The sequence below is a fragment of the Naegleria gruberi genome (assembly GCF_000004985.1).
Source record: "Naegleria gruberi genomic scaffold NAEGRscaffold_18, whole genome shotgun sequence".
NCBI classification, from domain to species: Eukaryota; Heterolobosea; class Eutetramitea; order Acrasida; family Naegleriidae; genus Naegleria; species Naegleria gruberi.
Window position 1 is genome coordinate 10,298 of NW_003163309.1, and position 21,493 is coordinate 31,790.

At 33.2% G+C, this 21,493-nt stretch overlaps 10 protein-coding genes across 10 annotated transcripts in view; 6 read left to right on the forward strand and 4 right to left on the reverse strand.

Moving 5' to 3' along the window:
* NAEGRDRAFT_66315 (uncharacterized protein) overlaps nt 1-3,925 on the forward strand; it is a gene marked incomplete at both ends in the record, with an annotated part of 4,948 nt that extends 1,023 nt beyond the window's left edge. The window contains 4 exons of the mRNA XM_002678214.1: nt 80-102; nt 980-1,523; nt 2,526-3,163; nt 3,269-3,925. Of these exons, the coding sequence (XP_002678260.1) occupies nt 80-102; nt 980-1,523; nt 2,526-3,163; nt 3,269-3,925 (1,862 nt within the window). The remainder of the gene's footprint in view (nt 1-79; nt 103-979; nt 1,524-2,525; nt 3,164-3,268) is intronic.
* A 238-nt stretch (nt 3,926-4,163) lies between these two features.
* Nucleotides 4,164-4,649, forward strand: NAEGRDRAFT_66316 (uncharacterized protein; the record flags this gene model as incomplete). The annotated part of the gene is made up of 1 exon (XM_002678215.1): nt 4,164-4,649. The coding sequence occupies one exon, from the start codon at nt 4,164-4,166 to the stop codon at nt 4,647-4,649; it is 486 nt and encodes a 161-aa protein (XP_002678261.1).
* Nucleotides 4,650-4,687: 38 nt separating this feature from the next.
* NAEGRDRAFT_57722 (alpha-mannosidase) lies at nt 4,688-8,305 on the reverse strand. Its single transcript, XM_002678337.1, has 3 exons — nt 8,058-8,305; nt 7,645-8,006; nt 4,688-7,598 (listed from the first exon to the last, which is right to left on the reverse strand). Exons 1-3 carry the CDS (start codon nt 8,263-8,265, stop codon nt 4,713-4,715), a joined length of 3,456 nt encoding a protein of 1,151 aa, XP_002678383.1. The 5' UTR covers nt 8,266-8,305; the 3' UTR covers nt 4,688-4,712.
* A 521-nt stretch (nt 8,306-8,826) lies between these two features.
* Nucleotides 8,827-9,748, forward strand: NAEGRDRAFT_2003 (uncharacterized protein; the record flags this gene model as incomplete). The annotated part of the gene is made up of 2 exons (XM_002678216.1): nt 8,827-8,902; nt 8,949-9,748. Coding segments are annotated over 2 exons (876 nt in total), but the record flags the coding sequence as incomplete, so codon positions are not given.
* A 540-nt stretch (nt 9,749-10,288) lies between these two features.
* Nucleotides 10,289-11,108, forward strand: NAEGRDRAFT_66319 (uncharacterized protein; the record flags this gene model as incomplete). The annotated part of the gene is made up of 3 exons (XM_002678217.1): nt 10,289-10,520; nt 10,567-10,794; nt 10,879-11,108. The coding sequence occupies 3 exons, from the start codon at nt 10,289-10,291 to the stop codon at nt 11,106-11,108; spliced, it is 690 nt and encodes a 229-aa protein (XP_002678263.1).
* Nucleotides 11,109-12,498: 1,390 nt separating this feature from the next.
* Nucleotides 12,499-12,966, reverse strand: NAEGRDRAFT_48267 (uncharacterized protein; the record flags this gene model as incomplete). Its single annotated transcript, XM_002678338.1, has 1 exon — nt 12,499-12,966. One exon carries the CDS (start codon nt 12,964-12,966, stop codon nt 12,499-12,501), a length of 468 nt encoding a protein of 155 aa, XP_002678384.1.
* Nucleotides 12,967-14,143: 1,177 nt separating this feature from the next.
* NAEGRDRAFT_48268 (uncharacterized protein) lies at nt 14,144-17,080 on the reverse strand (the record flags this gene model as incomplete). Its single annotated transcript, XM_002678339.1, has 1 exon — nt 14,144-17,080. The coding sequence occupies one exon, from the start codon at nt 17,078-17,080 to the stop codon at nt 14,144-14,146; it is 2,937 nt and encodes a 978-aa protein (XP_002678385.1).
* Nucleotides 17,081-17,302: 222 nt separating this feature from the next.
* NAEGRDRAFT_66322 (uncharacterized protein) lies at nt 17,303-19,198 on the forward strand (the record flags this gene model as incomplete). The annotated part of the gene is made up of 1 exon (XM_002678218.1): nt 17,303-19,198. One exon carries the CDS (start codon nt 17,303-17,305, stop codon nt 19,196-19,198), a length of 1,896 nt encoding a protein of 631 aa, XP_002678264.1.
* Nucleotides 19,199-19,374: 176 nt separating this feature from the next.
* Nucleotides 19,375-20,163, reverse strand: NAEGRDRAFT_66323 (uncharacterized protein; the record flags this gene model as incomplete). Its single annotated transcript, XM_002678340.1, has 1 exon — nt 19,375-20,163. The coding sequence occupies one exon, from the start codon at nt 20,161-20,163 to the stop codon at nt 19,375-19,377; it is 789 nt and encodes a 262-aa protein (XP_002678386.1).
* Nucleotides 20,164-20,865: 702 nt separating this feature from the next.
* On the forward strand, nt 20,866-21,447 carry NAEGRDRAFT_66324 (uncharacterized protein; the record flags this gene model as incomplete). The annotated part of the gene is made up of 1 exon (XM_002678219.1): nt 20,866-21,447. The coding sequence occupies one exon, from the start codon at nt 20,866-20,868 to the stop codon at nt 21,445-21,447; it is 582 nt and encodes a 193-aa protein (XP_002678265.1).
* Between the last annotated feature and the right edge of the window lie 46 nt (nt 21,448-21,493).

Sequence of the window (21,493 nt, forward strand, 5' to 3'; positions counted from 1 at the left end):
TGGCCGTAATAACATTTTAAGGTAATAGAAACTTGAGTATGATGAGTAATACTATGAATATATATTGTATTTCCTTTAGAATCTAGTAATTTGGTTACCTTGGTAAGTCAAGTGTTGTATATTTTCGCTTTATTAGTTGTAAATGACTTTGAGAATAAATATATATATATATTTCAAATATCATCATTTAACTACTTTCAGCTTTTATTGTTAAAAACATAAATAAATTTCCGGTGTTTATTACAACTAGGTAAAACTGAAACGGTACTACTAAGATAACGTAAATGGTTTATATAAGCACGCAAGCCATAAATCAGTTACTCCTGAATTGAAATCCATGTGTTTAACACATGGAATTCACTTTATGAGTTTAACTGAAACTCACTTAAATACCCCAGAACTAGAAATAGAAGTCAAAAACTCTGGATCAGGGTACCTATTATTTAACTCATTAATGAATACAAGAAAAGGTTGCAAAGGTACTGCAGCTATGCACTTTCTAAATAATTATAGAAAGCGCAATATTACAAATAATAATCTCGTACCTGGAACATTACAATGGACACGATTCGAAAGTCGTGGAATTCCAATTAACATCTTCACAATTTATCTTAGTGGAAGATCTAATGATTATGACAATGAGGAAGAAGCTCTTAATAGCTTTATTAATGCTGCCCTCACAATTAAAGATGAACATATTATTTTAAGTGGTGATATTAATATTGATACAAGAAATCCCACTAGTAAAAGAGAAAAAGACTGGCTATGGATACTTAATCTACTCAGACTAACCGAATTACAAACATCCAATAATACTTGGATAAGAAGAGTTCAATCTAATATTTTTGAATCGAAACCTGATCATGTCTTTGTGTCAAAAGACATAAGAATAGTTAAAGAAGTGCTCATGCCTCCATTAACCACTAATGATCACATTCCTTTCTATATAGATCTCGAATTTAAATCTAACTTAACCTAGAGACCTTACTTTAGTAAGAGTAAGAGAAAGAAAATATATGAAGAAATTAATAAGTCTCCTATAGATAATTTCAAAGAGTTAAATCAAGCTATCTTGACTCAAATTAACAAATATGGCTCCAAAACTGATAGATTAGGTGTTGGTCGAATCTCAACAGCCTATAAAGAAGAAATTCAAGATTTGGAAGAAGAAATTCTTCACAAATTAAATAATGAAACTATTTCTCAATCAGAAATATCTGAATTACAAACATTACTGAAAGAAACTCATATTAAAAATGGAAAACATATTAAGGAAAAATTGATAGAAGAATTCAATGATAGAACTTCATCTAAAATGTATCAATTTGATAGAATGGTTCATTCCAAAGAAATTAAATGGAAAGATATTAATTTCGAAGAAGAGGAAATTTTAGAATACTTTACAAATAAGTTTACCTCGACTAATCAACTTCCAACATTCATTCCAAGTAGATCAACTATTAAAGAAGGACCAAATTGGACCAACTCGATCCATATAGAAGAATTGGAAAAAGCTTTAAAACGTATGAAATCAAATACCCCTGGTCCTGATCTAATTTCTCTGGATATTATTAAGCATCTCACAGAAAAAAATCAGAAAATTTTATTGAACGAATTTAATAATTGCCTAAGAATAGGTGATATCTCTGAAGATTGGAAGCAAGGATGGGTGAAACTCATTCCTAAAAGAGATATCACTTCTCTCAGTGACATTCGTCCAATCACTATTTTACCTACATTTTATAGAATTTTATTTAATATTATAGCCTTTCGACTTAGATCTTGGGCATCATCTCATATAAATATGAGACAACAAGCATTTATTACAGACAGAAACACTTTAAATCATGGTGTCCTTCTATCATCATTAGCTATGAAAACTAAGAAAAGAACCTTCATTCTTGTTAACCTAGATATTGAAGGAGCTTATGATGCTGTAGAATTGTCAGTGATTAAAATGGCACTAGACCATTGTAAATTTCCTAACGAACTCACTCAATTTATTATTAATGCCTATAGCAACCATGAATTGAGCCTAGAAATTGATAATCATCTATCCACAAAATTTACAAAAACTCGAGGAATCCCACAAGGATGCCCATTGGCTCCTCTTATATACGATTGTATCACACAATTAATTATTGATAAAGCAATAGATAAATGGAAAATACCAATCAAACCAAACAAACTATGTGCTAATGATATTGCACTCTGTTGCTTTGCAGATGATATGAATGTTGTCTGTGACAGATATGCCAAATACAATGACAGGCTAGATAACATACATGACTGGCTAGGTCAACTACTTTTTAAACTAAATGCAAAGAAATCAGTTGCAACTCTACTACCTAAAACAAGCAAAGTATCTCCCAAAATTAAGGGTACACCTATTCCTAAACAAAAAAACCTTAGGATACTTGGACATTATCCATGGGATGATATTCTGGTTCGACAAGATATCCAAAACAAAATTGAAAAATTTACCAAATCTTTGAAATTTCTCCCATTATTCAAAATTGAACCAGATAACCTTAAACAAATTATTCACGCTAAAGCTATTAGCTTATTTACACACCTTTCTAAAATTAACTTAATTCCTCTGAAAAAGGCACAACAAATTGATATAGCCATTAGAGGAGCAATTAGAAGAAAACTATATATGGACAGGAAAACACCAACCAGCTTATTCCACTTACCATTAGAAAAAGGTGGATTAGGACTACCATCTATTGTAGAATTTTCTGAAAGAATGAACCTAAGAACCATGACCTTAATTGCTAACAGTAACAATTTACTCGTCAAGAAAGCTTTCAAACATGGTATCAAGCACTGTGAGGAAACGAAAGACAATATTTATTCGAAATGGCTACTAGTACTAAAAGAATACAACCTCACACTTAAGAAAAATGAAATGAAATTCAAGTTGAAAAAAATCAAAACAGGAAATAATTTTGATATTCACACTGACGGATCAAGACTCGAATCAAAGACTGGAATGGGGATTAATATCTATGATTGCTCCAATATGAACACTCCAGTTAGATCTTTATCCCTCCATATTAATGATCAATATTCAAATAATGTAGCTGAAATATGCTCTATTATTACAGCAGCTAAAGTTATCCCAAGAGACTCCAAGATTAAAATCCATACTGATAGTAATGTGGCAATTTAAGTTCTCAAAGAACGATATAAGGGAAACTTTCTACCACTAAAAAAAGCCTTCTTTAAAACCATTAAGGATAGAAAACTTGAATATGAATTCAAGAAAGTTGAAGCTCATAAGGATAAGGAAAATATCAAAGTTGATTTATTGGCAAAGAATGCAACTCTGAAACCTAAAATCTTTGATATCCGTAAACTACTCTTTAATCAATATATCCTCACAAAGAACGATATTATAATCTTTGACTATAAGAGGTTAACTACCTCACAACATTTAAGGCTAATGCTTGACAAGATAGAGAGTCACCCCAATCACATACCTAACCTAGATTGGAACTCTATCAACGTCAGCTACCTTAAATCCCATTTGTCTCCTAAATCTAAATATTATATTTGGAGAAACTCTTCAAATGCCCACATCAATTTTGGTGAGGGTAAAAGTTTCTGTCATGATTGTAACACAGAATCTGACCTTAATCACTATATTCATGAATGCCCTGCTCTGGATAGTGCCAGATACTTTTGCTTGTCAAAAATATCTGATATTCTTGATCAGAGAGAGTGTAAACTCACTCATATTCAATTCAGACCAGAAAAGCATCACCATGTACTCTTCTTCCACCATTCTGGAACCACATTCTTCGAAGATGGATACGTACAACAATACCCAGACATTGCAGAGAAATGGCCTGAGATCCAGGGAGCCATTTCTAACTTTGTCGGCCGCTCCTATAGATATTATTATATTGACTCAATGTAAATTTACAAATTCAAAGAGAATCTGAATAGATTCGTTATTATTGCAATAAAAGATTTTTTTCAATGAAAAATTACACAATAAATCAATTCTTCATTACTGTCAATATTGAACAAAACCCCAATTTATATAAATTTAATCTTGATCTCAATGATGTTTACAATGAACAACCTTGTTCCAATTCCATTTCAAAATTGAAAAAAAACAGAAAACATAAACTTTAAAAAAAAAACTCTTAAAAATGTCCCTCTGCAAAGACAATTGTGGTTTCTACGGCAATGACAATTACGAAGGTTATTGTTCAACATGCTATCGAAAGAGAAATGCAAAACCAGGTGATGATCAATCATCGTTATCGGTAATTAATTCTACTCCAGTTTATACTCCACCAATGCCATCTTTCTCCTCCGATGAGGAATTGGCTGTTTTTATCAAATTGATCAGTAATATGCCAGAGATAACTTCTGGAAAGATTGATAATGTGTTGCAGACTTTGAATGTTTATTTCACTGAGAAGCAGGCAAGAGAATTGTTGACTGCTATTGGAAAGGTCACCTTGGATGGAAATAATTTCATTTATCATCATGCTGTGTATTGTAGAGTGGTGGATCGTTATAATTTACAAGAATGTTTTGGAGCTGAAGGATATTATTATGTTGCACGAGGAAAGAAACCTCAAGATGATTACAAAGTATGGGATCATCAACATTCATTCTTGAAACATTAAATTCCATTACAATTTTTCATATTGAAATTATTCTATTATGAAATTAAACAAAATATTGAACATTTACTTAGTTTTAATACCGGCATTATCTTGGTGGAACATTGGCAAGACACTAGGTCTGTCCTTTCTACCTCTTCTTCTCACCATCAAAGTGAGAGAAAGACAGCAGAATCCACAAACAGCAAGCAAGAGGGCAACAATAACAAACACCCAGAATGGAACCTTTTCTCTTGGTGGTTTAGGAACTTGAGCAGCAGGAATCTTCCTGGTTTCGATTGGTTTTTCTTCCTTCTTTTCCTCAATAATATTAATCTTTTTATCTTCTTCTTCGGCAGTTCTAATTTCTTCTTCAGCAGTTTCCTCAACAGTTTCGTCATCTTCCAATCCCAAATCATTAATTTCCTTATTGTTGGTATCTTCATCAACAGTGTCCTTTTTAGAGATTGGAACAAAACCTTTTCCACTAAAAGTCATTGCAGCAAAGTAAGATTTGATAGATGTTGCAGGAAGGGTAATGGTGTATGGTGAAATACCACCAATGGCCAATAATTTTCTACCACCAGCATTCTTTTCCATTTCAGCAATAGCTTCATCAGAAAGGAAGACCCCTTCTTGATCGGTGTTTTGGCCTCCTTCGCCTTTGAGTTTAACTTCTTTAGTAAAATCAAATCTCATTACTGCATCCTTCTTGAATCTCAACTTTCTCTTTTCCTCACTGACTTCATAAATGAGATTGAGAGAACGTTCTCTAAGATCAGAAACTTCAATACCCTCAGAGAAGAGAGTACTAAAATCAATTGTTAATGGCTTAGATGGATGTAAATTTTGTAATCTAATAGCAACTTCATCAGAAGAAATACCTCTAGCCTGCAAGGAGATGATTTGAGCTGTGGATGGGAACTTTTTGTTGAAAATATTAAATTGTCCAATAACTTTACCTCTAACAGCATAGCTTTGAGGTTGTCTATTAACGAGGAGGGACTTTTGGTGGAGTTTGACAAAATCATCATTGGTTGTTCTGGCAAGGTAGGAAACTGCAAGTCTAAACTTGAGAGAAGATTGGTCATTGTTTGCTTCTGACATTCCTCTATAGTCATCCTTCATGAGTCTTCTGTGGACAAGGAATTCCAATTCTCTGCCGTTAGCTGTTGTGGCCATGGCGTGATCTGTGAGGACAGAAATTTGAGAGTCAGGGAATTTCAAGAGAGCTCCATTTGTTGATGGATAGAATTTACCAGGTTTTGGAGCAGCTTCATGAATAGTTCTCTTAACAAAGTTGAATCCATCATAGACGATCATGGAACCAGCTGAGGCATCCTTTGTGGCAACGCCAAATCTTACAACTGTTTCAGAATTCTCTGGAAGAGGATTAATTTCCAATCTATAATCAATATATTGTTCCAAATTTTCATCTTCCAATTCATGTGGAAGAGTGACAGTCATGACAACACGATCAGTATTGATAATAGCCTTATCAACAACTGGTCCACGTGAGATGTAGACATATTCGAGATTTTGAGATCCGAGAGGACTTGGACCATCATCGTTTGGTCTGAAAAGGTAGCTACCACTGTTTTGTGTCTTGTATTCTAAGAATTGATTTACGGTTTCGTGAACCTTACCATCCTTCTTACTGGTGACTTTCTTGACATAACCAGTACTCTTGTCAATAGTTAAGGCATAATGAGCATTTTCAAGTAGAATTTCCTTTGCTGAAGAAATGTCACGAACTTGAATCTTCTTTGAGGTGAATTGTTCATAATGTTGACTCATTCGCTTAACATAGAGGATATTTGTGTCGAGCAAATCTCCTTCAGAATGCTCTTCACACTTGAAAGAGTAGCTGTTAAAAGCCAATCCATCAACACTAGCTACAAACTGAATGTTGTAAGGTAATGGAATTTCGGTCTTTTCTCTTCCAACATTTGGAATGACTTGATATTCGACGTTTTTCTTGGCAGAGTCCAAAATAGTTGCCAAAGAACACTTGCTATTCACAGTAACTATTTGTTTGATATTGTGGGACAAGCTGTTGTAAACAATGATAGAATGTTGATCATCATTGGTAACATCCAAACTATCTGATAAGACACTATTACTATCAATTTCCAAAACGTGTTGAGTGAGTGATTTGTGAAGGGACTTCATATCTTGAATGACTGAAGCAAGTTGGGACATGTAATCATTATAAACATGTCTTCTACAAGTACCAGTAATGGCATCGTGGTGTTGTACCAACCCAACAGTTTGTCTAGATCTTTGAATAGTATTAAATGTGTCTACCCAGTTGAACATGCTATTTTGGTGAGTCATCTTTACTCTTGCAAGAGCATACAACATTTCAGTTGATGTGAGCGCTGATTCAGCAGTTCTGGCAGACTTTTTAAGGTTTGGTAAGGAGGTAAAGTAACCAGTCCAATAACTATCTGGGTAGTCAGCATATGGTACAAAGTCTTGTTTAACGACTGGGAACTTGGTACTGCTACCGTAGTTTTTGAATAATTCATTAAAGTATTCAGTAGTGGTGGCATATTGAACCTTAACTCCTAGATCATGATTATCCAAAAACTGAATAACTCTATCCATATTTGAAAATTGGGCTCCGGCATCTCTGAATTTAAAGTCGTCGCCCATTGGAACAAGAATGTATGGTGTTCTGTATGCTGAAGATCTCTTCCTCATGTCTTCAATAAATTCGTGAGCTTTTCTTTCCACATTTTGATCATTGATAAATTCCGCACCTGGTTTTTCAAAATCAAAATTTCTAGGACTGGAATAGTGAGTATGAAGTACTTCAGTGAAGATGGTATTGTTTGAGCTGATGTTCCAAATAAATTCCAATGCCTTTTCGTCCTTCATTACAGATTTGATGGAAAAGTGAACTCTGTTAATTACGAGAGCATCAAATCCCATTTGGCTGAATATTTGTGGAATTTTTCCGTCATGACCCTTAATTCATCATATATTAATCTTTCCTCGAGATGTGAAAACTTACAAAAGGATCAATTTGCCAAGCAACTCTCGGTCTCACTCCAAATCTTCTCAAAAGATATTCATGACCTACAGTCATTGAGTTAATAATTGAAGTGTATGATGCACAAGCTTCATCTGTTTGAATCCAACCTCCTCCGACAAATTCGAATCTATTTGTTTTAATTAGCTTTTTCACTTGTTGTTGTCTTGGTGCTGGTTGTTGTTCGAACCACTCCTTAAAGTAGAGAACATCACCCCACACATATCTGGTATGTGGTTTTTCCAATAATTGACCAATAACACTGTCCAAAATTGAGAAGGTTTCTGATTGATACTCTCTAACAGTTCTCAGCCATCCCTGATCGATATGTGAATGCGGAATCACTTATTGTTGTATAAATTAGACAAATACAATTCACTCCTCAAACTACCTACAGAAAACACGAAGATTTTCTCCTCTCACTAGTAAATCACCAGAAAAACCAGCAATTAAAATTATGAATATGATGAAACACGATAAATATATAAACTTTTGCAGTGGATTTTTCATAATATGGAGGCCACTACCACTATGATCATCAATCGATAATCTTAAGGGTGTAGTGCTTGCTGCCGTGCTGTTCATCTTCATCAGAGAATCCATCAAGCCTGAAGAGTTTGATCGACTCTTCAGTTGCTTGTTCATCATTTTTTCTAGAATTTTTCTTCTTGCAAAAAATTACATCATTACGATTTGTCCTCGATTTCGCGTTATCTAATTGGATTGCTTTTTGGAGGATCGGATATGAAATTGTTCAATTATCAGCAGCATCAGGTGAGACATCATTCGATAGTTTCTCGCCTGCTAGGAATTAATTATTTGCAAAAATCATGTAAGTTAATTTAATTTTTTAAAATGACCAAAAGGTACGTTCTTTTCATCATTAAATTAATTAATCAATTTTTATTATAATTTGATGATGTATTGGTTTATTTGCTAAATAATAATAATAGAAATACAATGCAATATCAATGATGCACTCCGTTTTCTAATTCAATTTTAATTTCAACAAAAAAAATGCTCAACACAACTACATCATCCGAACAAACGTCCGATGCTCACAATGATTCAGACTTTTCCTATGTTGGAAAGAATTTAAATACCACCTCATCCTCTCATCATCATGAAATAAAGAAGGAGAGAATTGTTCCAGAAAACAAGTTGAAAGGATATGAATTTTGGAAATCTATTGGTTCACCAAAACATGTTGTTGCACCAATGGTAGACCAAAGCGAATTGGGTAAGTTGTTGTAGCATTGACGATAATTTACTAAATAGGTGAATAGCATTCCGATTGTTAGCTCAAAATCATGGATCCACACTTGCTTATACTCCAATGTTCCACGGAAGAATTTTCGTTCAAGATGAAACATATCAAAAGACACATTTCCAATTCTTGGAAAGTGAAGGACCAGTTTTTGCTCAATTTTGTGCCAATGATCCTAACATTTTTGTAGAATGTGGTTGGTTAGCTTGGGAATTGAGTAACCAAAAAATTGCAGCAGTTGACTTGAATTTGGGATGTCCACAAAGAATTGCCAAGAAGGGAAGATATGGATCTTATTTGATGGAAGATATTGATTTAATTTGTTCAATGATTGAAAAAGCACACAAGGAATTACCAGTTCCTGTCACTGCTAAGATTAGAATTTTTGAAGATGCAGAACATACCTTAAAATATGTGGATAGAATTCTTGAAGCTGGAGCTCAAGTATTGTGTGTTCATGGAAGGACGAGAGACCAAAGAGGACACAATCAAAACTATGCCGATTGGAAAATGATTAAACTTATTAGAGAACACGTACCACACATTCCAGTAATTGCTAATGGTAATATTAGAATGTATCAAGATGTTATTGATTGTTTGGAATTTACAGGAGCTGATGCTGTCATGTCAGCAGATCCACTTTTGTGCAATCCAGCACTTTTTAATGGAGGTCAACATGTCAATGGAATTGATTTGTGTGAGGAATATATTAACATTTGCGAGAAATATCCACCACCAGATCATAGTTTTATCAAGAGACACTTGTTCCAAATGTTGGACCATACCTTAGGTACACATAATCACCTCCGGGCAACCCTTGCAAAAGCCAGTGGTATTCAAAAATACAGAGAATTTGTTAATCATCTTAAAGAAAATAAGGAAACCTTAGTAGTTGATCCACCAGTTTATGAACCATCAATTATGGTTGTCAAGGATCCAAAGAATCATCCAATAGATAAAAAACCAAAAGGAAGAGGTTGCAAGCCATGTGATGACGAAGTTGTTCCTGGAATAAATGATAACTAGATATGATAACTTTCTCTTTTTCAAGATAAAAGGCAACTAATTTTTCCATTTTAGAATATTTACAGTAATAGAAACCTCAGGCAGACATTCTCGTTTGCAATATTTTAGTGTGTTTCGTTTTCTTCCCAAGAGAGATCCGTAGATATCAGAGATAAACAGACGGGGTGAGTTCACCTTTCGAATAAAAACACATTTTCTTCCTCCCCTCACCATCTTTCAACTCAAAAAAAAATCAAAGCTCTCATTTCTTCCTTATTCTCAATGAAATCCCATTGTTTATTCCTAGCTCTGCTTTCCTTCTCATTGAGCGTACTTCTCGTTCAATGCCAAGAAATGGGCACTGTGCCTGTCACTCAAGAATTTACAGATGCCATCGATTCTGGAATGCAAGATGTCATTACTGACACTTCCTTTAGTTTTCAATACTACAAACTCATGCTGTTCAACGTTCCTGCCATTGAAATTTGCACCACACGAGCTAAATACCCAACTAAGAATCCATTTATTGGAAGAACTCAACTCAACATGTGCATTGAATTGGGAACTATTTATCCACATTATGAAGGTAAGTTGATTTTCTAGTTGAGTGGTGGAATTTAATTGGGAAATAGTCAAGCATTTGGTATCCAAAATGTTGGTTGATAAGATTAATGCCAATTACAAGATTAATTTAAAGGTGGAATATAGATATTTGAATACTTCCAAATTGGGATTTTTTGCAACAATGAGACAAGGTGTTGATTCTGGATATTGTGATATGATTTCATCGAATACTACACCAACTGATGAGAGAAAGAAAGTGTCTCATTTCCAATGTAGTTATGGAACTACAGCTCAAGGTAAGAAATTGATATATTTCTAATGAAAATAACTTTCGTAAATTTTTCTAATGATGTGAATACGAAATTATACATGAAAAATAGGATTCTTGAGATCAGGATTGGAACCTGAACGTAAATTGTCTTCTTTAAATGATTTGAATCAAACTGGAATTATTGTAGGAGCTTATGCAGGAACAACATACGAAACTTTGGTAAAAACTAAACTCTCTGCAGCCACCTACGTTCCTTTCTATGAAGTAAATAATCAATATCAGTCGATTAATGCCAAATCTGTTCATGCCTTAATTGGAGATGGTATGTTTTTTCAATAATTTTTTAATGATTTTTGACATTTGAAAGCTGTTCAATACCTAATTTGGCAAGCAGCAAACAATGCCACCTGTGGAGGATGCTCAGTAAAGATCTACAGCGAACCATACACTTACGGAACTTTTACAACAGGAAACATTACAAAAAGTTCAGCAAGTTCAATTCAATTTTTATTACAAAATATTCTTCTCATTTCTTTACTTATTCTTTACTTTTAATAAAAACAAATACAAATTTCCAATTATCAATTCTTTCAACTTTACAATGAAAATTTACAAGGAACAGATTTGCAAATTTGTGCTAATTTAGAAAGTATGGTCGAGCAAAAAATTGGCTCCTCATAATAATCTTCCAATTGTTCTGCCCATTTGTTTGCTTCCTAAGTTCAACTTTTTCAGTGCAATATTAAATCAAATCGTTTAGTTCATGTTCGTGAGCTTTCTTCATGAGATTCAAAAGATTTTGATTGGGAATTTCCAAATTTTCCTTTCCGTAAATGTATTCAATAATGAAAAGAGTTTCGTATGGAAAGATTTCACTTGAATTCCAAGTTGCAATCTCACTTTTGAGAGAAATGCTTTAAAAAATAATCTTTTTGACATGAGAATTGTTTTGTGACATTTCACAGTGAATGAAGTGAGGCCATCTTTTGATGTAATTGAACTGTCAATGTCAGAATTATATTCTTTGGTGAATAATTCCCATAGTGGATTAGAAATGAGTTCTTTTTCTGTAAATGATTCAAATAAATTCCACATTCGAAATTTTCAATATAATACGCAACTTTTTGGTTTGCCTTTTCAGTAACACCAAAACTTTCCAAATATTCCAAATTAATACTATACTTTCGAATAAAAGTTTCTTCCAATGAGTCAACCTCATTTATACCATCAGGAAACACTTCAATATTATCATACATTATCACATCCACAATAATTTGCAATTCTTCTCTTTCCAATTTTGACAGTTGACTCAACAATTTCACTTTCAGAAATTCCAGATGAATAGTTTAGTATTTCGTAATGATTACTTTCGATTAGATGATCTTCATGAGGATTGAAACTAGGAAGAGAACTGAGTTTAATGATCAATGGATTGGCGGTTATTCCAATTGGATACAAATAATCCACTATTGATTATTGAGTTTCTTTAAAGTTTGACATTTTTTTTGTTTAACTAAAAGCAACAGCTGACACATTTTCACATTAATGTGATTTTTGATCTACTATTATCATATTGTTAATTGTTATTCATCAACATTTCATTTAAAAAAGAAAAGGACGGGAAAATTCTTACAAATTTCAACAATTTTTTATTCACTCTTTCTTCACTCTAGAAATATCAAAACACTAAAAATTAAAACACTAAATTAATCTAATCTTTGATTGGATCTTAACACCAACTAACACCTCCAGCACAACCCACACCGCCATATCCACCATAACCAACACCATAACCATAACCACCACCATATCCATAACCACCGCCATATCCACCATAACCACCATAAAATGGAACACCTCCATATCCACCATATCCACCATAGCATGGAATTCCTCCTCCGTATCCACCATAGAAAGGCATTGAGTAGGCACTTCCATAATTGGTTCCATAACTACTTGGTCCAGTATATGAAGATCCATAACTTGAGTATGGACTTGAATTGACTGCATTCACTTGATTCAAATAGGATTGAGTATTTTGTCCATATTGATTGTAATTTCCTCCAGTGACTCCATAATTAGAACCAGCACCCCCTGATGTACCATAATTAGTACCGTAATTGTTGCTATATTGACAGTTGACCAAGCAAGTAGCCAAAAGTAAGGTTGCTACTAGAGCAGCGATAAATTTGTTCATTGTTTTTGAGTTGTTTTTTTATGTGTGAATTGATTTTGAATGAGGATGTTGTTCATTGGGTATTTATATGTTTTTTGAAAGATTATGTTGTTGCATACATGTGTACTAACAGATTGTTTCCAAATGTAAAATTGACAAAAAAGGAATGTGTTATTTGGAAAGATTGTTGTGAGTGAAAATGGAGAGTTGACTAAAATGAAACGTTTCATTTATGTGTTTAATAATGGAATAAGAGATTTGTTAAGCATTTTTTGTAATCTGCTTCTATACTTAAAGCTCGTGGCCATGATTGGACATAAGATTAAGATCCCTTCAATTAGCAACGAGGTAACATTAGTCAATTTATCCACCAAACACTTTCGTAACCTCCTAAACAGCGGAGAGTTTAATTGTGTTACTGTAAATGAATGTGTGGCCAATAATGGAAGTTTAGGAGGTTACGAAAGTGTTATAACCACTAACTCCCATTACAACATTAAAAAAATTAAAAAAAAATGGCACAATACACACAACAAAGACTCGACGATTTATTCAACAAGTACTATGAGAGTGATTTGAAGAATTTATGTGAAAGGTACGAAGAGTTATCCTCCAAGTATCAAATCGAAACAAAGAAGAATTTCAGATTATTGTCAAGTTATCCAAGCGACCAGACATCATTGAGTGTTTCTGCTCTCCGCTCAGCTATTGCAAAGGAAATTAAAGCCATCACACCAAAGGAGGTTGTTGAAGGAGTAAAGAAGAGAAAATTGGCTCGTAAACAGAAGGAAATGGAAAAGAAGAAGAGAAAATATCAGAAATCTCATGGACATGTTTGTAAAAAGTGTGGAGGAAAGGATTTTCTTGGTATTTATCATAAGTATAATGATGGAGGACATTGTACATTGCCAAGTGGAAAGGAATGTGATGGTTATTCTCCTAGTTTTGCAAATATTTGTAATAGTGATCAAATGTTGATGGATATTTGTGTGGATTGTGGAACTATCTTTGGATTGGATGTGGCTGAATTGAAGAGACAAATTGCTTATTCTGATAATAATGAAGATATTCGTCAAGCTGAAGGTGAAAGCTCAACTGAAGAAGTTTTTGATTATGGAGAAGAAGAAGATTCTGAATCTGAAGAAGATGCATCTGAAGAAGAAGAAGAATATGTATCTGATGAGGATGAGGAATAAATTTACATTCTATTCATTTCTTGAAAAATTGAAAATTCACAAATGAAAGAATGGTCAACTTGCAATGAAGGTGAGGCAAATTGCAGAGCCATTTCATTTTGTTTGACAGCTACTTGTACAAACTCTTTTGTAGATCTCAATGTAGGACTGCAATATTCCAGTGCAAGGCCATTATATTTGACAAACTCTATCATGACTTGCTCATTATCTTTGTAATGATCTGGTAATAAATCTAAATACTTGATTTCATTTGTGATTTTTACAGATTCCAATAGAAATTCAGAGTGATTTCGTAAATAGTTCTGTGAAACAAATGGCAATAATCCTTTCACATCAAGCTTGAGAATATTTTCATCGGTGAATGCTTGTGAAGCCAAATTATTGTAATTTCTGTATCCGCATTGGATGGCTATTTTGATAATTTCCTTTTCATACTGAAGATGTGATGGTATCAAATTGAATAGTTTAGGATAATTAGAAAGCAATAATTGTATCATTTCAATTGATTCCTTGAGATTTTCATCCAAATGTCTGAAATTATTTGGATCCTTCAAGATGGCACGTTTCATAAGTTCAGCATCTGACCTCTTCTCTTTTGGAAATTGAGAAACATTGACTCCCTTATCAATACATGTAGCTAGAAATTCATCTTGACATTTTAAATCATTACAAGCAATCTGAAAGAAATCTTGTCCATACTCTACAGCAGATTCAATAAAATCCCTATCTTCAGAAAACAGTTCAATAAGGAATGGCATTGGAATCTTGTATCTATCCACTGAGAGAATAGAAAGAAGAATCTTACGTATGGTTCCTTTTTGCTGATCATCCAAATATCTTTCTTTTAGTTGTTGTAAAGCTTCTTCGTCTAGAGAAGTGCTACCAGATAGAATGTCAACAACTTCCTCAATCATAACCATGTCTACCAGAACAGTTTCGAAAAATTCACGTAAAATAGCTTTGGACTTTCTCTTTTCGAAAGGAAGTTTAAAGAATAAATCTCTATCAAGAGAAAGTGCCTGACTGGCTAATTCATCATAGAATGGTAGAGAAGGATCAAACCATGCTGTTTGTTCAATGATAGAGGGGTTGTTAGTGATAACATCAATAAGGAACTGAGAGTTTGTTTTTAAATCTTTGTGAATTTGTCCAAAGTTTCTGTACGGGTTGAGGGTTACTGATTTGAGAGCTAGATCTCTATTTCCCTTTAGTCTTGCACTCGCATAGCTAAACAGTTCGGGATCTTTCTCAATAATTTCATTCATAATTTCCAAATCATCTCTTATTGATGGTGGAGCGAATTCAATGACTTGCAGATTATTTTGAAGAGCAATCTTGAAAAATTCCAAATCATTCATATAATCTCTCAGATACTGTAGACAAGCTCCATTAACTGATACAAACTTCAATAAGTATTCTCTGTTCCACTTCATTTCCTCTGGTATGAATATGATTGTTTCTTCATTGTACTTGACAAGATTTAAATAAAAATCCAAATCTCGATGTCTATTCTCACCTCTTGAGAATCTATTCCTAATTTCAGGTTTTATCCATCCCAAATTTTGTTTGACCACTTGTTCTAATTTAGGATCTTGATTCAATTCTTCTGAAATGGTTGTAATTGCCCAAACGTTTTGACGTAAAGCTTGGAGTACAACTTCTGTATCTTTTCTATATTCAGGATACACATACTGAATGGCTATTCCATTTCTCTTTAAGACTTCCAATACAAAATGCTTATGTTGATAGGGAGATAGTTCCATACAGAAAGGATGAATGCTGGCAGCTTCCAAATGTTTGTGCCACAATGTTGAATTGTTTGGATTTTTAAATGCTTGTGTGTAGGCTTGTGAAATGGCAGCCATTTTGTGCATGAAACTAACTCTTTCTTTTCTATTTGGATTTTTCAATGTTTCAACAATCTTTCGAATAAAATCAGTAGGAGTATTTCCAACAAGCTGCTCAATAGTTACACCCAACGAATACAAATCTGTATCAATACCGTATGGAAGTGGTAAATTCTTCCTTTCCTCAGGTTTAATTTTCTTCAAATTCTCAATATATTCAAATATAATTGGATCCATATAACTAAGAGTACCTCCATCGTTCACCTCTTTGATTGATTTTTGACTAAATGATAATCCAAAATCTCCAACAACCACCTGAATACTTTCCAAATCAAAATCAATACTTCTGACCAATAAATTTCCTGGCTTGATATCTCTATGACAAATATTCTTTTTGGAAATATATGAAAGTGCATCACAAACCTGAGCTACAATTTGAATAAGCATTGAATCAGTGAGCTTTCGTTTATAGCTAACCAGAGATCCCTTCTCCATAAATTCCATTTCAAGACAAACCATTCCCTCAATAATGTGAAAATCATCAACTTTTACAATATGTTCATGATCTAATTGAATTGAATTTGCCAATTCCTGAAATCCAATAACAGTAGAGGAATTTGTAATACATTTAATGGCCTTCCTATTCTCACCAATCAACACTGTAAAAACAGATCCAAATCCTCCTGAACCAACACAATCGTCCACTTTCAATCCTTTCGAATAGAAATATTCTTTCAACCTTCTCTCCGTTGTATTTTCATTTAACATTTTCTTCAATTGTTCCTCACGATTATTAAATTTATCATTTTCATTCTTCATTGTGGTTTGTTCTCCATCCCGATCATCATTAATATTCATATTAATATTATTTAAATTATTTAAATTATTTAAATTATTATTATTGGGTAAAACATCAACTAAATTCAAAGCCTTCTTTTTCTTAAGTTGTCGAAAGGAAATTGTTTTTTGATTAGTTTCATCATCATCACGCATGACTTGAACAGTTTCATCATCACTAAAATCATCGGAAGAGTCTAATAAAATTTTGATAGATTCTTCTCTCTTCCTTTTGTGTGCTGCGTCATTGAGCATTTTTTTTAAATAGTTTAAATATTATTTGTTAATACTTGGTTGACCAATACAATATTTAATATTATTCAAATCTTCAAATCTACCTAATATATATGTCGAAATGTAACTTATTGAGATTATTGTTTTAAAGAACTACACACAAGATAATTTGTGAAAAAGTTAAAATGGATTTGGCATAAATTAAAAATGGAAATTTTTGCTAAAATTAAACTGTAAAAAAAAATGTTTGAATTGATATCTTCCTTCCTGTATGAAGTGATCCGATATGTTTTTCACGTAATCTACCTCATCTACACTGTATGGAATTTCAATCATCATCATTATCCTGATAATCACAACAATAAGAATAGCAACAACAAATATGATCAACAATTCATAAACGAACAATGTGGAGAAAGTAACTTTCCACTACTCCGATCTCTTCTAATTGATTCCATTGAATTATTAAAGGCTTGTTTTAATTTTGTATTTGAAAGTTTTGGTGATGAAAAACAAAGAACATTTTCAAAGCCTTCGAAACAAAAGCCACGAAGTGTTTGTATTATTGGAGCAGGAGTTTCTGGCTTGGTTTCATTAAAGACAATTATTCACGATTATTCGGATGTGGATTTTGCTAATGTGATTGTGTTTGAGAGGAGTGAAAGTGTTGGAGGATTGTGGAATTGCAATCAGGCTGGGAAGAGTAAGCAATTTTATGAATTATTGATGGAAAGTGGAAAGAATTTGATGGATAATATTGATATCTCACCAATGTATGCCTCATTGCATACGAATACGAGTAGGGATTTGATGGGATTCTCTGATTTTCCAATGAATGAGAAATTTCCTGATTTTCCTTCGTGTGAACAAGTTAATAATTATTTGAAGGCCTATGTGGAAAAGTTTGATTTGATGAGATATGTCATGTTCAATACAGAGGTTGTCAGCGTGAGGAAGAAGGATAAAATTGATCAGGCAACTTGTAAATTCTTTGAGAGGAATCATGTGGACAAACTCACCAAGTGGATTGTGATTACGAAAAATCTTTTAACCAATGAATGTGTTGAAAGAGAGTTTGATGTTGTCATTGTTGGCAATGGAAAGAATACAAAACCTAGATTACCAGAACAGTTCAAAAATCTTGCACAGACCTACAAGCTTGGAAAGGTATTCCACTCTAAAATTTATCAAGACGATTATGAAATTTTCAGAGACAAGACAGTATTGATTATTGGTAGTGGCTCTTCTGGAAGTGATATTGCTAGTAGAGTTGCACTAGTCACAGAGAATACCTACATTTCAGTTCAGAAAGGTGCCTCTCTGTTACCTAAATATTTAGATGGAAAACCTATTGATTTCAATGTGGCAAGAAGAAGATACTTTACATGGCTTCCCAAAAGGATACAAACCATGATTTTGAACTTTTTCATCAATAACAGACTTCCTAAATCTAAACTTTATCATCCTTTCAATTCAAATCCATCAAGAAATCACACAGTTGGATTGAGTTCAGAACTTATTGTAGAGATTGGATTTGGAAGAGTGAAAGTGCACCCTCCACTTGTATCTTTTTCTGAATCGGAAATCAAATTTGAAAACGGAACAAGTTTGGCCCCAGATTATATAATACTATCGACAGGATATGAATTACACTTTCCATTTTTAGAGGATGATATTTTACAATTGGACGAGAATAAGAGTAGAACAACCAAGCTTTATGAGCATATATTTCATATGGATTATCCCAATTTGATTTTCCTTGGACTTCCATTCACAGTTCATCCTCTAATTGTCTGTGAACTACAAGCAAGATATGCCATTTCTGTTCTAGCTGGACAAAATTCCATTCCCACAAAGGAAGCAATCAAACGTGCCAACCAGACAAAAATAACGAATTTAGAAAGTATATCAATTAATCCAATCAAATTCTTCCACAGAGAATATCATTTGGACTATTGTGACAAGTTGGCAAAACTAGGAGGATTTTTCCCAAATCCATTCAAGTATGAAAACTTTCCTTACTTTAAGGATTTGATATTTGGCCCTTTTTATGGAATTCATTTTCGTATGCAAGGTTGTGGAAAGTTATCTGACAATCAAATAGCATCCATTCTCACAAGATATAAGGAAAATGAGTGAATTACAATCACTTGATATGTTCCAATCAAATTGGTGATGAGGGAGTCAGATCAATGAGTGAAATGAAACAATTGACATCAATATTGATGAAAATGAAGTTGGTGATGAAGGAATCAAATCAATAAGTGAAATAGAGAAGCATTAAAGCTGACTAAACATTTAATAAATATTGAAAATTACTTCTTGTTGTCTTTATAATCTTTCCTCTTTGATTTTTCTTTGTAATAATCAATTATTTCATCGACATTACAATAATCTGCCAATGTTCCCTCATAATCTGCATATTCTTCATCATTTTTAATAATATTTCTGTTTTGTAAATCACAATACAAATCAATTTCGAACTGATCTAAATATTTCACTATCTTACTTCTAGCCAATGGTTTAAACGTTTGTGAATCCTTATTAATTATTGAAGTTTGGGCACAAATTGTGAAAACAGTATATTCCCATAACTCTGTGACATTCTCATCATACAATTCTGGTTCTGTAAACCTTGGATTTCCATAAATTGTAATCGTATCACTATGAACAGAGTAACAATCAAAATCTTTAACCTCTCTAACAACCTTGAAAGTTACAAACGGTTCCACACCTTCTCCCAAATCTTCTTCTTTGATGATTTTTTCAATATATTGAACATAGTCACTATTCATTAATTCCATTTGCTTGGAGTAAAAGGTGGCAGATTTACCACCATCATTGTGAAAAACACTTTTTATCCAAGTATTATTATTAATGTTGGTAAAGTCCTTATTATCGTAGTAGGTTTCATAAAATGTTTCTTGGGTGTTGGTAGGATAATACTCCTTTAAGGCATCTCTTTCTTTCCTTTTCAAATAGAAATGTTGATGCACATTAGTAGTGTTTTCAGGGAGTGAAGAAGTAGGACATACGAGAGTGAACGAATGATGTGTCGGATCAAAGTTTACGCTCCCTTTCTGCAATTCTAACACAGCAGACATTTTTTTGTTTTTTTTTACTAAGAGAAAAAATAATTTTATCGTAAACGTGCCTTAATGTGTTGTTTATTCCTCCACTTGCTGCTTACTTATCTAACATTCAAAATCGTATTGGAAGAAATAGTGTTTTGCAAAACCAGGCAGAAATAACAACGTAACTACACCTTTCTTATTCGAACAAGATTTGGTCAACCTTCAACCAATATTTTCTTAACATTGATCAGATTACAAAAAAAAATGGCAACACAATTAATGGATTTAACTGTGATCTTGTTACTGGATCAAACTATTAAATCACACCTCTTACCATTAAAAATGCGAGATTTTCATTCGAAACAACATAATTTGAGAGAAACACTTCATAATTTAATAGATGAAGCAAATCCATATTTTATTCCGTTGTGGAAATTAGATGTGATCCGAGAGAAATCTTTCATTCTGGATGTTCTGGAAGATTCGTTTAGATTTGTTTCGTATACTGCCAAATATATTTTTGCTTCATTGCAAAGAAATGTGTTGGATAATTTAGTGAGAATTCTGCCGTTTCATTTAAAGGACAAATCATTGGAAAATGCTGCAAAATCTTTCAATAGATTATTCGTTCATTGTTCGAATCTGAAGCCATTATTCAAAACCATTAACATTGAATTATTCGAAAGTCAAGTATTGAATCAAAATAGGATTATTCTCAATCAAATTTACGAAATGCTGCTCAATGACAGAAAATGTGCAAAACGATTACTTGACTTTCATCCAACAGATTTCGAATTTCTGAGTGAGAAACTCAAAGCAGATAAATCCTTCGTATTAGAAACTATTCCAAAATACTCCAATTGCATTAAATATGCCAGTGAAGAACTAAGGAATGACAAACAAGTAATTTTACGCGTGTTGGTTGGTAAAAATGGTCTTTTACTAGAATTTGCAAGTGAAGCATTGAGAAATGATAGAGAAATAGTTTTGAGAGCAATTGAGGGTGAAAAAATTGCCAATTCCCATTTGCGAATTCCTTCATGTCATGATATGCATATGAATAATGCACTGGCTTTGCAATTTGCTAGCCCTCAATTGAGAAATGATAGAGAAATAGTTAGTAAGGCAATTATTCGAAATGCTTTGGCAATTCAATTTGCTAGTGAGGAGTTGAGAAATGATCGAACACTTGTTTCGTATGCTGTACAAAGGAATGCATCAGCTTTGGATTTTGTGAGTGAGGAATTGAGGAAGGATGAGAAAATTATTGAATTGGCTGCCAAGGCAAGGTTTGCTGATTTAGATATGGATTAAAAGTTTCGAATATTTTCAATGTTTTAATTCGAATAAGAACTAAATT